The 18551-nt window shown below is 39.4% G+C and overlaps 1 protein-coding gene across 1 annotated transcript in view; it reads left to right on the plus strand.

Moving 5' to 3' along the window:
* The window catches only part of DNAAF10 (dynein axonemal assembly factor 10), a 38394-nt gene extending 30131 nt beyond the window's left edge, over window positions 1-8263 (plus strand). Inside the window, exons 7-8 of the mRNA XM_043989547.1 lie at window positions 3785-3882; window positions 7301-8263. Of these exons, the coding sequence (XP_043845482.1) occupies window positions 3785-3882; window positions 7301-7508 (306 nt within the window). The 3' untranslated portion in view covers window positions 7509-8263. The remainder of the gene's footprint in view (window positions 1-3784; window positions 3883-7300) is intronic.
* The last annotated feature ends 10288 nt before the right edge of the window (window positions 8264-18551 follow it).

An 18551-nucleotide genomic window follows, 5' to 3' on the forward strand; every position in this document is an offset into this window, starting at 1 on the left:
AGGTGGCGCAGTGGATAAAGCACTGGCCTTGGATTCAGGAGGACCTGAGTTCAAATCCAGCCTCAGACACTTGACACGTACTAGCTGTGTGACCTTGGGCAAGTCACTTAACCTTCATTGCCCTACCAAAAAAATTAAAAAAAATAAAAATAAAACATAGCTAAAATAGGTGCTATAATAAGAAGATAATATTGCTCAGATTCTGTAGTGCTTGATGGTTTTCACAGATCTTCCTTTCCTCAAAGCAACCCTGTTAGAGAACTACTTGGAAATGTTATTATCCTTGTTTAATAGAAAATGACTTAGAGACAAGACTGAACCCATATCTTTTGAGATTAAGGGGACATGGATTCAGTTAATAGTTTTGCCACTTTACAAGCTGTCTGACTCTATGCAAGTCCTTCATCCTCTTACAGCCTCAGTTTCCTCAGAAATCATGGCCTGACCTAGATGACCATGCTGACATTTGCCATCTTTCAGTCTGTCACCCTTTGAAAGTGGAGCTCCTTTGTTCTTTGAACTCTGTGTCTTGCAGTTTTCCAAGCAACACATCGTCCATCCAAAATGTATTATTTTTTTAATTCATTTTCTCATTCAGCTAAACAGTCTTTTAAAAATATTCAATAGTTAAGTTGTCATCTTGTTGTCTCTCACCATCCTGGTCATCCTTCTCCTGGCTCCCAAGGCCTGAGGCGCCGCTGAGGTCCTAGGTCCTGGCTGCTACCTTCTGTGGTAAAAAACAGAAGTTTTAGCTGAATCATTTGAGAGTTGAGCGCATGCTACTGAAGCGGCTTTTGAAGGACCTCCCTTTTGGGGTAGAGTCCGCAACAAACTTCTGGCAGGCCAGCTTAAAACTGAGGGTGGAACAGAAGTTCGGTCTCTCTCTCTGGCCTTTCAGCTTAGCCGTGGTGGCGCACGTGTTTGGTGTTCGGTGCTGGTTCTTTGCCTGACAGGCAGTTTGGGATTTGGTGAGTTTTATAAAGGAATATAGACTAAGCTTGGATCTAAGATTATTCATTTGTATTTCTACTTTCCTATTTCCCTAATTGGTATCACCTTTTGTTGTCTAATTAATTCACTAACAATAAAAACTAATCCTTCACTGATTAAAGCTCAGAGGCTTCTTTTTCTTAGTGGTCTGGAAGATATATAAGGGAAAAGTTAAAAGGGGGAGTTTAATGCTCGTATATCCAATTTTAAATCTCACACTTCCCAGGGGCTGAGCTGAGTCCAGGGGAGGCCTAAGGGCCCCAACTCCTCCTTCCCAGGATGACTAAACTGCTGGGAATAACAAGAAACGCCCCCAATGGTCTCTGATCTCTCAGAGCTCACATTCTCTTTGTAATTGGAAGCACAAGTCAGAAATTACCTAATTATGACACTTTCAGGAAGAAAACATGTAGGGAAATCTGGGAAACCAGCAGAGGTCCTAAGAAAGATGCTAGGGAAGGGAAAACAATAGTAATTGAAAAGCATGAGCGGGCAGCTAGGTGGTGCAGTGGATAAAGCACTGGCCCTGGAGTCAGGAGGACCTGAGTTCAAATCTGGCCTCAGACACTTGACACTTACTAGCTGTGTGACCCTGGGCAAGTCACTTAACCCCCATTGCCCCACAAAAAAAAAAGTTTACATTCTCTAGGGAAGCATAAAAGATTAAACTTCTGGGGCAGCTAGGTGGCACAGTGGCCCTGGAGTCAGGAGGACCTGAGTTCAAAGCTGGCCTCAGACACTAGCTGTGTGACCCTGCACAAGTCACTTAAACCCCAATTGCCTCACAAAACAACAACAACAAAGAAAAGCATGGCGGGGAAAGATCATCTGTAGTCATTACTCATGGAGCAGTTGAAGAAGATATGGAGGTGAAGTACTGAATATGTTGAAAAGATTGAGAGCTGATATTAATAAGGCTCTTCTTGCAAAGAAGAAAAGATTGGAAATGTATACTAAGGCTTCTCTTAAAATAGTCATCAGAAAATGGAGCATTTGGAAAATATAATAAGAACAGAGGCCAAAACTCAACAGCGAATATTAGTTCTTAATATTATTTCAGCAGTGGGACATGGATGTTCAAAAAGCTGAGGAAAAGGAGGAAAAACTAGCTAATATGTTTTGAAAACAGCAAAAGGTTTTTCAACAAGCCAGAATAGTTCAGAGGCAGAGTTGTTTGTTCTTCATTCTGGAAGAGGAGTATGACATTGGGAGGTGATGTCATGACTTGCAATGAATTGGATTTAAGTGAGGGAAGACTATACATAGTCAACAGCCTCAGTCTCTCCTCCAGAGCCATCTGGGTCTAGTGGCAAGATGTACATCTGGACAACTGGAGATGGCCCCAGATATTTGAGGCAACTGGGGTTAAGTGACTTGCCCAGGGTCACACAGCTAGTAAGTGTAAAGTGTCTGAGGTCAGATTTGAACTCAGATCCTCCAGACTCCAGAGCCACCAGCTACCCAGACTAAAATGATTAAACATCTATAGGAATATTCTTAAAGAATGTGGAAGACTTGGAGAACCACAAAAGCCTTTTTACAAGTGCACAAAATGAACTGAGAAAAGAAATGGCCATGATGGTCACTCAGCAGCAAGAAATGGCAAGTGGTCAAAATCTCTTCAATCCGTATTATTCTGATGGATCTTGGAAGAAAGAACTTGAACCTAAGTAATATGATACAGTTACAACCATTAGCTAAAAGAAATGGAAATATCTGCTGTGGCTTAAGAAAGCTAGTTTAAAGGTTTTCTATTGTTTTATAGCTTGTTTATCAGTGCAAGATCCTCTTAGTTTTATGTTGACTGAAAATGCCTATGTATATGTGTATGGTAAATTGCAAGTTAAAATGTACTACCTTTCAAATTCTTTGGTATTAGTGAATTTTCTCCCCACTAGCAATTAAAAAGTCATGGCTTCAAGCAATAAAGATTTACTTGAATTTTTTAAAAATTTAAATATCAAGTGTGCTAGTAATAGTTAAATTTTTAAATCCATTTAAAGAGAAGTGAATTACACTGTACTGTGGAAAGTAGAAAGGGACATTGAGGGACAGCTTTCTTTTTCTAAAATCTTGGCCTTTCCTCCTAAAAATAATAGAATCCTATTATAGTACAATTCATTGATTGAAATTCATGGATTGAAAAATTGAGTAATTAAAATATTATTTCCTAAATTTAACTATGCTGGTGTAACCTATATTGGTCCTGTGTTATAAAAGGGATTCCACAATATTTCTTATTATCAAATAATCACAGGTTTAAAGGGTCTTTAGAAATGGTCTGTTATAACCCCTTCATTTTACACATTAGTAAATCGGGGACCAGGGCCAGCTAGGTAGCACAGTGGAGAGAGCTCTGGTGTTGGAGTCCCGAGGACCTGAGTTCAAATCTGGCCACATACTTATTTGCAAATTACTTAACCCTTATTGCCTCCAACAAAAGAGAGAGAGAGAGAGAGAGAGAGAGAGAGAAGAAAATTGGGGACCAGAAGGATCAAATGACTTACACAGAGTCACACAGGGTACTCCAACTGATAATTGGAGTCTCCTTTTACTATATCATGTGGTTACTACTCCATTTTCCTATTTTCTTGATGCCCTAAAAAAGAAAGGATATGATTAAAAAGTTATACCAAGCCTCTGGTAGACATTATAAAGAGTAAAGCATCTTAATGACATTCCTAAAAATTGACCAATTTTAATTTATGAAAATCTATATTTGTTGAATTCCTTTTTAAGTGGTTTCTTATAACTTTAATTTGTAACTAGTTGTATGATTCTGATCCATTTTTAGGCTCATAAATCTACTGTGTGGCAAGTCCGACACCTGCCCCAGAACAGAGAGATCTTTATGACTGTGGGAGGTGCGGGGAGCCTTCATCTGTGGAAGTAGTAAGTATATTCTCTTAATACATGTGAGTTCTTCTGATTAGTTTTTGGTCCCTGAACATAAGCTTGGTTTTTTGTTTGTTTGTTTGTTTGAAGTTGCCTGTGAGCATTAAATAAAAATAGGTCAAATTTTTTTTGTATTTGTTCGTTCCGTTTAGTCCCTTTTGACATAATTTGAAATTTCCTTTGCCCAGGTAAGTGCTACTGTCTTTACATTTCATTTACATATGTTTTTATTCATTTTAGATTCATAAAGATTGCTTTCTCCAACGGACTGAAAAAACATTGCCAATCATAGCATTATATTTGATCGGATTACATGCCACCTACATTCAGATGGCACAGGAACAATTTTTCCCCCCCACAACCTAATAATCACCATTGTTAGCTGGGTTTTTTGTTTGTTTTGTTTTCTACAGCAAGAAAAATAAAACTAAATGTCCCAGATGGGGAGACTTTATGGATATAGAATCATAGAAAATGGCATTTTTATTCTCTTCAATTTAATTCTTTAGCCTAGCAACCAGACTAATGAACTTTTAATGTCATCATCCTTTGAATGAAGCTTTATAAGAATGAAAAATTTAAGCTGTTTCTGATGCCCTTAACTAAGCTGAATAAACTTGGAAGAAGAAAAATCTTTTTTCCAAAATTTGACACAGGAGAAAAAGAAAAGAAAGCTTGACGATTTAATGAGAAATGACAGGTATTTCAAAAATGAGGTTTGACTAGAAGTATAAGGAGCTAGAGGTAGTTGTGAAAAACAGTGTGGCACTTGGAAAGTACTTGTTAGCGTCATCAAGGTTAAACAGGGATAGAGAGAAAACTCAAGTTGCTTCTGAATCACTTAGCCAGAAGAATAGATTTAGAAGCAAATTCAATTTTTTCCCATAGTTGATAACTGCAGTTGCTGTAGATTGAAAGCTCAAACAGAAAGCTTTAGATGTGCTTGCTAAATGACAGATTTATTAAAAAAGGGCCACTAATATTTTCTAAATTGCTCTTTTTTTAAGTCCTTCAGCCTATGTCTTCTCTCAGTGATTGGAGTCAGCTCCATCTTTCCATTGCTAGATGGATGAGCTGCACTAGATGGTTCATAAAAGGAAGGGGAGAGAGGGATAAAGGTGAAGTGGAGGGATGGTAAAGTCAGGAATTCATTCTAGAGAGGAGTAGCCAGGCCTCTGAGCTAGTGTCCTTAAACCAGGCTGAATTATTTATATTTCTATAAACCTAAAAGCCAAATAATTTATCCCTCCCATTGAAATTATCATTGCTATATGTTGTAAGCATAGAGGTAGCCTCAGAAATGCTTGGGACATGACAGTAGGGTTTAAAAGTATGAACTATACTTGATTAGAAGAATAAGAAGCTATGTTAACCATACCATATGTATATGTATACTGCGGCTGTAAATCAGACCATGCTAGAAAGAGGGAGCGCAGCACTACTAGGAAAACTTCATTGTACCCAAGCCATGCATCTCTAGAGAGTCTGGTTACCTGGGTGGCTTTCATTACATGTCTGTGTTTATGTTCCCGTAGGTTTTGGGGCTGTGCTATAAGCTCAGGTCTTAAGCACTTAAGCAATCAATGGATAGTAATGATGTTGTGTTACAAGATCAGCCATTGTGGCATCCTTGACAACATCTTCTAAGCCTTTCCCTATTCCTTCTTCATATACCTGGGTCAGAAGTCACAGGACCCTTGCAATCAGTCGTAGATATTTTCAGCATATCTAAATATATTCATGTGTGTGTTAAGATACTGTGGATTTATATATTGGTCCAGACTAATTTTATTCTTGTTGGGTACTCTTGCTATAGAAAATCCCTGCATTGATTTAACTCATGGGGTCCTAGATTTAGAAATGGAACAGACCTTAACAGAAATGGAACAGACCTTAAAAGGTCTAACTCATTTTACAGATGGAGAAACAGCCTCAGAGATCTGCAACTTCTTTGTAATATGTTGTTGTAGGTGTTCAGGTTGCTGAGGGGTTAGATGACTTGCCTGTGATCCAAGCTAGTATGTGTCAGGTCGTGCTGCCTCCAAGGCTCACCTGCTCTCTGTCCACTGTGTGTGTGTGTGTGTGTGTGTGTGTGTGTGTGTGTGTGTGTGTGTGTGTGTGTGTGTGTGATCAGTACACATATACATGTTATATGTATTTTGTGTATGTGTTGTATAAACATTTATACATACATTCAGAGATGATTCCTAGAGATGTGAAAATGTTTGATACCTAAATGTCTGATCTAACTTAAAAGGCCTTTCCCATACAGAGCTCTTTTCTCTATTTAATGACTTCTCATTTGAATCCATTACCACTTATTCCTCTTTACATAGTAGAGAATGGAACTTTGGGCCCCAAATTATGTTCCCCAATACACTGAGCTTATTTGCCCTTGACCCTTGATGTCTAACTGATGAGAATGGATTATAATTAATGAAGCACATAAAAACTTTAATGGATGATGGAGAGGGGTTTTTTTTTTCATCTTTATGGGATCTTTTAAATACTTAACGGCTGCAGCTCTTGCCAATAGACATATAAGCAAAGGGCTTTCCACTTAAACGATTTGTTCATCTGTTTTATTCCATTTTATTAAAATGAGAAGTAGTTGGGTCTAACAGAGCATTGAAGTTATTTCCCTAACTCTTCCTGCTCCGTTTCTGATTTTCCATGTGCCCCTTTATCATTCTGCCTCCATTAGCCTCTATGAAACAAAAGAATAGTTTATACTTACACACCCTAAAGAGATCCAAACATTAGTCAATTTGTATTGACTAATAATTTTGAATACCATAAATTACTTTTTCTCAATATCAGGGTTTATTTAGAAGTTACTAGCCTCAATTCCAACTTTTAGAATTCGTCTTCATTTGTAAAAACAAATGAAATACTTTTATAATCGTTTCAGATATTTTAACCTAAGAGTATTCTATATTCATACCCCCTGGAAATTTTCAACAGTCACACAAGGAAATTGAAATTGGATCTTGAGAGCCATAGCAAACTAAAGGAATAGAAGAAAGTAGTCTAGAGGTCTCCATATCAAGCTTGTGTAGTTGGAACCTGGTTTGCAAGATGTTAAGACAAGTGTCAATGACTGTGTCAGTTCTGTATTTCAGAACTATTTCCTTGTGCATAATGTCCAGAAGTAGCCTCTAGCTAACAGTCAGAGCAAGATATGCATTTGAAGGACCAACGTGTTCATTAACATGTTTTATTAAAAATCTCTTTTGGCAGAAGTGGAGGTCAGGGGCTGGGTCTTCTTTTACCTGCTTCTAGATGCCAAAGTTTCTTGAAGTGAATATGGCAAGGGGTTTTATTAGTACTCTGTTTTTCTATGTCTATAGATGCATGCACTGAACTTGACATGTTTTTAGGCTCTTATTCTGTATCACTTTGATCTTCTTTTCAGTGAATATCCTGTTCAGCGTTCAAAGAAGGATTCTGAGAAAGTGGAAATGGGAGTAGCAGGTTCAGTAAATCTGCTGCAGAATGTCACCCTGTCAACACAGCCCATTTCCAGCCTGGATTGGAGCCCAGACAAGAGGGGTCTCTGTGTCTGCAGTGCATTTGATCAGACAGTGAGAGTGCTCATTGTTACCAAGCTCAATAAAGTTTGATTTAAGAACTTTGGGCCTTGGAACTTCCCCGGGAAACATCTTAGATTTTAAGATGTCTGTGTAGAAAGGATGGTTCTGTTGTCATCCATCCAGCATGACACTCATGGAACAGAGCTGAGGTTGGCTGATACAGAAAACATAAACAAACATGAATTGTGGTGGGGGAAGGGAGCGCGTATGGGATACAAAGGGCTGTGCCCTCTTCATCCGAGTGTTGACTTGCCTTCTGCAGCGTGTGGGAGTGGTAGGGCTCTGTGGACGAGCTGTTTCTAGAGCAAAGCAATGTATTTTTTAAATTTCCAACAAAACATCTCTGTTTTTTATAATTTTGCCTTTGTTTAATGTGTTCTACATTTCCAAAGTTCCAGGGTTTTTCTTTTACAACTGTATTTCATTGTGATGTATACACAATTGTAGTAGACATCATTTATTCTGTTTAAAAGAATTTGCTTCAGAAATTAACATGAATGAAATCTAGTAAATATATTCACTCTGTGGCATTTCAGTGTCAGTTTCTTTGCAGGATATTATTTGATGTTTATTTTATTTATAAAAACCCAGAGTAGGCCAATCATTTTTTTTACTCACCAATGCTGCTTATAAAATATTAGAATTTACAAAAATCACTTTTCACAATTTAATAAAATTACTCTTATTCTTGAAAGAAGTTCATTTAAGTTTGTAAGACTTTTCCATTGTTTATTATGATCATTTATGGTTATTGGAGATGTACAAGATTGTGTGGTTTGGGTAGTCTGTTGATTTTTGACAAAGTTTTAAAATATATTTTATATATAAATAAACTTCCTGTATCTAAAATGTAAAGAGACTATGATCCTGAGTGTCAGCCTAATAATAAGAAGAAGCAAAGGGTAGGTACCAGATACACTGGAAGGAGCAAGCAGTGAGAAATGCTATTTGGAGACAGAAAAAGATTTAAAAAGTAATGCAAGCGGGGGCAGCTAGGTGGTGTAGTGGATAAAGCACCGTCCCTGGATTCAGGAGGACCTGAGTTCAAATCTTGCCTCAGACACTTGACACTATCTGTGTGACCCTGGGCAAGTCACTTAACCCTCATTGCCCCGCCAAAAAAAAAAAAAGTAATGCAAGAACTCAAAAAAAGCATAGTTTCCTGGAGCTACTTAATGTCAGGGGAAACTGTTCTCTACCTTTTTTTTTAATCTCCTGGTGAAGAACTGTCTCCACCAACACAGATCAGCACCTTCAGAACACCTTTTGAACCTTAAGAGGCCTGCCTGGGACCCTTCGGGGTTCAGTGACTTTACCAAGTTTACACAGCCATCAGGGACAGGACTCAATGCAAGTCTTCCTGACTCCAGGACTAGATCCCCTGTACCCACAATCCTTCCCATCATTTTATTACAGAGCAATCCTTAGTATTCATAACAACAATTTCAGAAAATTCAGAAAAGGTTTTGTATGATCTGAATATAACTTATGCCTACGATAAACTGTAACATTAGGAGAAAGCACCATCAAAAATAGCTAATTTTTTTTTCCTTTGTAGAAGATGCTTCAATTATCCAGATGATAAGTTGTATTTAGAATAGCTCATTAGTTTTGAAGTGGAATGAAGTCAGCCAAAGTCTTTGAGTTAAAGGAGGCTCATTTTCAGCTACTGTTAAGCTATAGCCTTTGCCTTTAATGCTTAAAGAACAACTTTAGTTTTCCCATGTGTAAGAACCCCTCAAGGCTCACTCCCCTGGCCTCAAAGGTTGGTTTCCCAGAGAGCAATGATTGCTTCTTTCTAAGGGCAACCTTGATGAGCTGGAAGTTTTCCAGTAGTGTTGTTCACAAGCCGCCCCAACTGATGGGCTCCCCAATGATTATCAATTAGCTAGCCAGACTTAATTAGTTTTTAGAAAGAGGTATTTTCTAAATATGTATAGTAACAACAATTGTTGCAGAGATGTCACCCCAAACTGGGTTACTTTCCTTGCACACACAGGGTCCCTGGGAAAAGTGGGCTAAGACTCAGCTTACATGGCCAAAGGGATCCTGATTGTTGGATCCTGATTGTTCTCTCCTTTTGTGGAATCATCATGAAGTTCCCCTTAGGTGTAGCTCCCTTTTGGGCTCTGAGAGTTGGTGCCCTGTAGAGTCCTTAGTCTGCCTTTCCTTCGTGTGTCTAATTGGCTCTTGACAAAGATTGTGCCATCAGACAGTGCTGCCAGGGGACACTGCAATGGAAGATGGTAAGAGTTCCAACTCTTGATTTTCTAAACTTACACTCATCACTTGATCAGTGAGAGTGAGAGAATGTAATACACTGCTAGAGCTCGCTTCCATGTCATCCTATGCACCCAAAGGTCTGCCTCTTTAAGATGTTTCCAAGCCTAAAAGCTCCCAAAAGCAATTGCTAGAATCCCAGCTTCCAAACTCTGTGTGTGCACACATGTACACATATGCATATGTACATACACATAGGCCCGGAAGTGTGCCTGATTAAACCACACCAATCCCCAAATGCTTCCTCTGTGTCCACCCATCTAATTCACTCTTCCTAAAACTGATTAAAGAGTTGTTCAGACCTAGTTTATACTTTTGGTTGATTCAATGATCAAGTATTTATTAAACAACTACTCTGTTCCCGTCACTGCTGGGAACACAAATGTGAGATGTTTGTGTCCATCTAAGATGTATGTGTCCCCATTGATTGTCTAAATGTAGTTGGCAGGCAGATGGCATGAATAGAAATATGGAATCCAGCATGCCCCATTGAAAGAAGACTGATTTCCACCTTGAGGGAAACAGGAGGGCCATTGCTGGGTACTTCCTATTTCTCTCACCTATCTCCAAAATGGGTATAATAATAAAATTGCATCTTATCTTATCCCCTAAACATTGCTGGTTTCAGCCTGGTTAAGAATGGAAGTTGCTTCCCTGGTTTTTAGCCCTTAGCTTACATTTCTGCCAGTTCTATTACTTCCCATCAAATGCTGGTTATACGTGTGCGCGCGTGCGCGCACACACACACACACACACACACACACACACAATTACTACTTACAAATACTGAGTAAACCCATTTACCCAAGCAAATAGCAAAGATAAAGCAAAGAAGTTACATAGATTATAATGTAACAAAAATACACAAATGAGCTCTTGGCTGTGAATGAGGTAAGATTTTGGTTCAAACCAAGAGAGAATCACTGATCTCATAGAAGGAAAAATTTTCCAGTCTCTAAGGAGAGAAGCTAGAAATTAAGGCCATGTTGAGGAGCTAGCTTCTTCTACAAGACTGCAACTTCCAAAGAGTGAAACAGGTTCTACTCCTAAGGATCTTACATTCTAATGCATATGTAAATATATACAGCATCAACGTATACAAAGTAGTTAAATTCAGGGTGGTTTGGGGAAAATGACACTAGCAGTTGTAGACATGCAGAAAATGCTGCTTGAACCATATCTTAAGGGAAGAGAAGGGCTTCTCGGCAAGGGTAAAGAAGAAGTGCATTCCTGGCATGGAAGACAATCTGTGCAAAGTCAGTGGATGACACGCTATGTGTGAGAAACAGTTTGGCTGCCTCTCAGACTGGGGAAGGGCAAGTAAAATTCATGGAGTCTAGAAAATGATTAGGACCAGGTTATGTAAAGCTTTAAAAGCTAAAGAGAAGAGTTTTTATCTTTTATTCTAGAAGTGATAAGAAGCCACTAGAGTTAGTTGAGTGGGGAGAGGGGGGTGTGGATCATATGGTTGGATCTATGCTCAAGGAAAGAACATTATTTTGGAAGCATTGAATAGGATGAACTGGAAGGGTGAGAGCTAAGGCAGCAGCTATGTGAGGGGAGAGGAGTCAGATGGGAGACATGTGAAAGTAGAAACAAACAAGATTTGGCAACCACTTGGATATATAGGCTGAGGGAAAGTGAGGAGCCCAGGAGAATTAAAAACCAGGAAGAGCAGAAGGAAGACAGTGATGCCTTTGATAGAAATAGGGAAGTTTGGAAGAGGAAAAAAATTAGGGGAAAAGATAATGAGCTCAGTTTTACACATGTTGATTTTATGATGTCTCCAGGACATTGAATTTTTTATGTTCAATAAACAACTTACGTGGGATTGATGCTCACAGGAGAGGCTGAAGCAATCAGTGTTGTGCTGTTGTCTGTCCTTTGTCTTTGAAGAGGACCAATGACATCATGGGATGATATCTTGACTGGTGAATGATTTGAATTTAAGTGATGCAGAGTTTCACAAAGTTGTCGATCTCACTCTCTCTTCCAGGGTCATTGAAGTACAGTAGCAGACAAGAATCGAGACCACTGGCAATGGCCGTGGATGACTTTGGCCTCTTCAATATCTGACCGAGCTCTAAGTTTAGCTCCACAGCTCCTACTTAAGCTTCCTTCGTGCCCTTTGGAACAAATTGTTCTCACAGGGAAGAGGGAAGTCTTCACATGCGTGGGGTAGACACCCCCTTAACTCACATGATGGATTTAAGGCCTTCAACCTGTTGTAGCCTGTCTGCAGAGATGGTTTTACTTAGGTGTGGCAGCTGCACATACTAAAGCTTCTTGGAGCCACAGGTGAAAGTTGAGTGCCCGGCAGATACCAAAGGTGGATGAGCAGCCCTGAAAAGGGCTTGGCAAGCCCTCACACCAGAGGTGCTAATCCTTCTTGAACACCCCATCCATGCAGGGGTGACAGATAAATAAGCTATCTATAGATAGATCTGGATTTACATCTACTATTTAAGCCATCTCTTGATTTCCCAACCAGCTCTTCACTCTTTTGGACTTCTCTTCATCACTATGAAATCTCATCATCCTGCAAGATCCAATTAGCCTTGGTACTCACACCTCATCAGTACTTTCTGCCCCTTTGATTAGGGGGCAAGGCCATAGACTCCCAAACTTCAATTTAAGGAGGGGACCAAGGCTGGCCATCTCTTCATTTCCCACCTGGCCCTTCCCTCTTTTGGACTTTTCTGGATTTCTCCACTTCATCCCCCACTCCAGGTACTTTCTCCTCCCCAGCCCCTTTTAGCTTCTTTTTGTGTGTTCTCTTCCTGAATTAAATTGCAAGTTCCTTGAGGGCAGGGACTTTCTCTCCGCCCCCCCCCCCAATATTTGTATCCCTAGTGCTTAATACAGTGCCTGGCACATGGACACTTAATACATTTTATTGACTGATTGACTCTATATCTATACATGTATATATCTGGGAGTCATCTGCATAGGACTTTTAGTTAAATCCATGGGATCTGATGAGGCTACCAACAGAGAGCATATAAACAGAAAGAAGGTCTAGGAAATGACGGGGTTATGGGTTATGAATGTTGTAGATTATGAAAACAGAAAGGAGATTAGGAATGATTAATCAGACAAGGCAGAAGGCAAACCAGGGGAGAATAGTGTCAGGATACCCCGGAAAGGAGAGAAGATCTGGCAGAAGGCTGTCACCACTTTCAAATGCAGCAGATATTTGAAGAAGGTTTAAGTGAAAGAAAAGGCCAACAGATTTGACAGTTGAAAGATCATTGGTATCCTTGAAGGGTAATTTCATTTGGGTGATGATTGGAAGCTAGATTCTAAAAGATTGAGGATGAGGGGAGAAGTAGTGGAAGCAGCAAGTATAGACAAATTTTTCAAGGAGTTTAGCTAAGAAAGTGCCTGTGGTACATAAATGAGAAGGGACTTCTGGAAGAGAAAAGTTACCAGTAACAGAAAGAAATGGACCTGGGCTTCCATCATAAGCCAATTTCTTCTCTCCAGAAATTGTCATTAGATTGCCTTTCTTTGGGGTAGGGGGAGTAGGGAGTCAGTGAGAGTTAAGTGACTTGCCCAAGGTCACATAGCTGGTAAGTGGCAAGTGTCTGAGGCTGGATTTGAACTCAGGTCCTCCTGAATCCAGGGCCAATGCTTTATCCACTGAACCACCTAGCTGTGCCAGAAACTGTCATTTGAGTAAATAAAAAGTGGTGTTTTGTTTGTTTGTTTTCCGATTAACAATAGCCTGTTCAGATTTCAGAAAAACCTGGGAAGACTTAAGTGGACTGATGCTAAATGAAGTGAGCAGAATCAGGAGAACATTGTACACAGTAACAGCAACACTGGGTGATGATCAACTGTGATAGACAGCTCTTCTCAGCAATACCATGATCCAAGACAATTCCAAATGGAAAATGTTCCCCATATCCAGAAAAAAGAACTGTGGGGTCAGGTAGGTGGTGCAATGGATAAAGCACTGGCCCTGGATTCAGGATGACCTGAGTTCAAATCCAGCCTCAGACACTTGACACTTACTAGCTGTGTGACCCTGGACAAGTCACTTAACCCTCATTGCCCTGCAAAAAGACAAAAAAAAAAACCAAAACAAATAGACAACAAAAAAACCCAACTGTGGATTCTGAATGCAGATTGAACCATACTGTTTCTACTTTCTTTTTTGTTTTTTTTGTTTTTTTGACGTTTTTCCCTTCTATTCTGATTCTTCTTTCATAACATGACTAATGCAGAAATATGTTTAATGTGACTGTACATATATAACTTATATCAGATTGCTTTCTGTCTTGGGGAGGGGGGAGGGAGAAAAATTTGAAACTAAAAATCTTATGAAAACAAATGTTGAAAACTATCTTCACATGTAACTGGAAAATAATAAAATACTTTCATGATTTAAAAAAACAAAACAAAACGAAACAATAGCCTGTTTTAAATCCTAAGCAGCCTTTCTATTCTAATGCAGTATGGAAACATGTGCAGTAAAATATAACTCTAATTCTTTCCATAATGTGATCCAGATGAACCTCGAAGATGTACACAAAAGAAGAAACACCCATGAGGTCTTTCGGGTTTTTTTTCAACTGGACTATATATGCTTAGAAATGCATGTGGCACCTTATGATTTTTTATATTTACATGGGGCGATGGTTTCTGTGAATTTCTAAGGAGCTGTACAGCCCATTCTAAATCGTATAGTTGCTGGTACATAGAGTCCGGTAAGATGACATTGGATTCTGCCTAGAACACTCACAGCTGTAGCCCGACTCCTAGGCTGCCGCTTTTCCTAGCCTAGATAAAGATGCCTCATTGCTGGCTGTGCATTTAGAAGCCACAGAGATGTACTTGCTCTGAAGACCTGGAGTGCTCTGCCCCCTGGTGGGAATATCTGTACATTGCAGACCTTTTGCAACCTCCAGGAGAAAAAAGTAGGGTTTATCTTTGAAGGACAGATGGAAGGCCTTTTATGCTTAGTTTCTAAAGGGTATATGCTTCCAGTTAGTGAAATACAAACTTAAAGAGAAAGAAAGAGCTTGAAATATGAGTTCCTCCCTAAAGTTTGAGTAACTTTCTGGAAAGACCTCACAGACATATCCTAAAGAGAATTAAAAAAAAAAATGGATATGCCTCCTAGGATGAAATCACATGGCATAGTTGTGCCTTCCATTTATGCAACAGATTTATTCCTGGAGTTTTGTGTATTAATATAATATACATACATAGAATCTATTGTTGTTTTTCATTGAAATATAATATCTGAAAGGTAGAGGCTGGATCTAAAGTCAAGGAGACCTATTCAAATGTGACCTCAGGCACTTCCGATAGCTGTGTGACCCTGGGCAAGTCACTTAACCTCTGCTTGCCAAAGTTTCATCCAATTCAATTCAACAAACATTTATTAAGCACCTACTACATGCAAAAAAAGAAAAAACTGTGCTAGATGCTGGGGATACAAGGCTAAAAAGAGAGTCCTTGTTTGCAAGTACCTTTCTACTAGGAAGATAAATAAGCACAGATAAGAAAATCAGGTAATTTGGGAAGAGAGAGATCACAAACTGGGGTGGGGGGGAACCTCATAGAAGTTCCAGTTTTGAATTCCAATTTTGTACTGCCTTCTCTCTCTCTCCTTCCCCCTTCTCCCCCTCCCTGAAGCAATAAGCAATCAAATATGGGTTATACATGTACGATTATGTAAAACATTACTGTATTAGTCATTTTGTACAAGAAAACTTGAATAAAAGAAAAAAATGAAAGAAAGTGAAAAATGTCATGCTTCAGTCTGTGTTCCAACAATATCAGTTCCTTCTTTGGAGGTGAATAGTATGTTTCATCAATAGTCCTTTGGGATTGTCTTGGATCATTGTATTTCTGAGAATAGTCAAGTCATTCACAGTCTTCATCAAACAATATTGCTGTCACTATGCACAACATTCTCTTGGTTCTGTTCATTTTGCTATACATCAGTTCATACAAGTATTTCCACAATAATATTCCCTCAACATCATATACCATGGCTTTTTTAGCCATTTCCCAATTAATGAGTATTCCTTTGATTTTTAATTCTTAGCCACTAAAAAAGGAGCTGCTATAAATATTTTTGTACAAATAGGTCTTTTTCTCTTTTGGGGGATATCTTTGGGATATAACCTTAGCAACGGTATTGCTGGACCAAAGGGTATAGGAAATTCTATAGCTCTTTGGACATAGTTCCAAATTGCTCTCCAGAATGGTTGGATCTTATAAAGTATGTTCTTCACAATTACAAATGTTATCCTGAGAGAGGCTGCATTGATTTGCCTACTATAATGGTAGAGACAGAACCAGAACTCAGGTCTTCTAGTTCTTTTTTCTAATCAATCAGTCAATCAACAACCATTTATTGAGTACTTGCTATCTACCAAACACCATTTCCAGCAATGAGGCTACAGAGACAGAAGCAGTCCCTGCTTTTACAGAGTTTACATTATTTGCCAGGGGGCAGGAAAGGGGAAGGAGAATTATGTACTTATATAAGGATTTACATTATATGTGTGTGTGTGTGTGTATACATACATATATATATATATGTATGTATATATACATATAAACACATTTTTAAATGATTTGATGGAGGATGCATTAGCAGCTAGGAGAATCAGGAAAAACTTTTGGTCACTCAGTGGATAGAGCACTGGGCCTGGAGTTAGGAAGATTTAACTTCTAATCCAGCCTCAGATGCTAACCAACTTTGTGACCCTAAGCAAGTCACTTAACTTTTGTGTGCCTCGGTTTCCTCATCTGTAAGATGGAGACAACATTAACTCCTACCTCCTGGGATTGTTTTCAAGATCAAATGAGATCACACTGTGCTTTTAAAACTCTAAAGTGGGGCAGCTAGGTGGCGCAGTGGATAAAGCACTGGCCCTGGATTCAGGAGGACCTGAGTTCAAATCTGGCCTCAGACACTTATTAGCTGTGTGACCCTGGGCAAGTCACTTAATCCCAATTGCCTCAAAAAACAAACAAACTCTAAAGTGCTATGTAAATACTAGCTGCTAATATTAGAATGGAAGGAAAATGGGGATCCTAAGAGCCAGAGTTGAAGAGGAAATACCTTCCAGATTTGGGGAAACCTCCTAAGCAAAGGTACAGAGGGGAGATATGAAATATGTGTGAGGAACAGCAAGAAGGGGTATTTGGCTGGACCACAGAGTGGCTGAAGGGAGGTCATGGTTAAAAAGCAGCAGATTCCCCAGTGAGATTGGAAAGCATCTCTTTGCCTTGCAAGGGATTAATGCTAATATTTCTTGTGCAGCCATTTGTTTGTTTTAATTACTAGTTGACTGCTCATGTGTCTTAAAAAAATAAACCCTCTTAGGTTTTAGGAACAGCAGAGCCAAGAAAAGGAATTTCAATAATACTCTTTAAAGTGAAACCTTCTTAATGTTCTCATATATTTGGAACTGAAGAAACCACCACTCCCAGTGTCTACTTTTCCACTCTGCTCTTCCTTGGTCTTTTTTTTTTTTTTTGTGAGGCAATTGGGGTTAAGTGACTTGCCCAGGGTCACACAGCCAGTAAGTGTTAAGTGTCTGAGACCGGATTTGAACTCAGGTCCTCCTGACTCCAGAGCTGGTGCTCTATCCACTGCGCCATCTAGCTGCCCCTTCCTTGGTCTTTCTTACCCTGAAGATGCCCAAACCCAGTGTCTCGCAAATTGAATCATAACATTTTTGAGATCACCTAACTCAGCCTCCTCCTTTCAGAGAAGAAATGGAAACCTGGAGAGAAGGGACCCTTTGATTAAACTGTTCATGGCAGAGCCAGGCCTAGACCCCCAATTTTCTTATCCTTCATCCAGCCTTGTTTTCTTACAGCACTTGCTGCTGCTTTGGAGAAGGCAGCCTCCTCTTGCAGTCAACCATTCTCCCACAGAGAGAACAGGCGAGCAAACAAGACTTGTCATTTATTGATAAAAAGAGGAAGCAAATAAACTATTTGGGAAAGTGAAGCAGTACAATTGTGTTTGCTCTTTGGAATGAGTTTATTCTTTACCTGGATAAGAGATAACACGGGGGCCTATAAAGTCATTAGTTTCAGGAAATACCTTGTGAGAGATAGGAAGTACCAGGTCAGGAATGTGAACTTTAACCCCAGTGGTAAGGAAACTGTCAGTATCAGTAAAGAGATTCTATCTGGGGGTAATTATAGCCCAAGTAGCTTTTTCCTGTTCAGCCCTGGATTCAAGAAGTTGATGGGCCCCGAGTGCAAATATTTTTTTCTCATTTCATAAATATTTTCTCTCATTTTATCTTCACAACCCTGGGAGGTAGATGCTATTATCATCCCTCTTTTACAGATGAGGAAACTGAGGCAGACAGCATTTAAATTACTTGCCTAGGACACATACCTAGTAAGTGACTGAGGCTGGATTTGAACTTAGGTCATCCTGACTTGAGGTCCAACACTCTAATCTCTGTACCACCTAGTTCCCCTACCTGCCTCTAATTAGAGCTGCACAAAAATGGAAGACCCAGAGAAGAGAATTCTCATCACCAAAGTCCTTGGTACTGTCAAATGGTTTGACATTAGAAAGGGATATGATTTTATTAGGGGAAATGACAGAGAAGTTACATTTACCTCCTGCTTTACTGCTGTATTCTAAGGATCAAAAGATCATCACACATTTCCATCTCACTTTAACTGAAACCTTTTCTATATCTTCCCTCTCTTTAGAAGGGGAGATCCTGGAGAGCAGAGAACTGTCTTGTTTTTCTAGATCTGCACACAGTAAGCACTTTTCTTTTTTCTTTTGGGGGG

The sequence above is a fragment of the Dromiciops gliroides genome, chromosome 2, assembly GCF_019393635.1.
Source record: "Dromiciops gliroides isolate mDroGli1 chromosome 2, mDroGli1.pri, whole genome shotgun sequence".
Taxonomy (NCBI): Eukaryota; Metazoa; Chordata; class Mammalia; order Microbiotheria; family Microbiotheriidae; genus Dromiciops; species Dromiciops gliroides.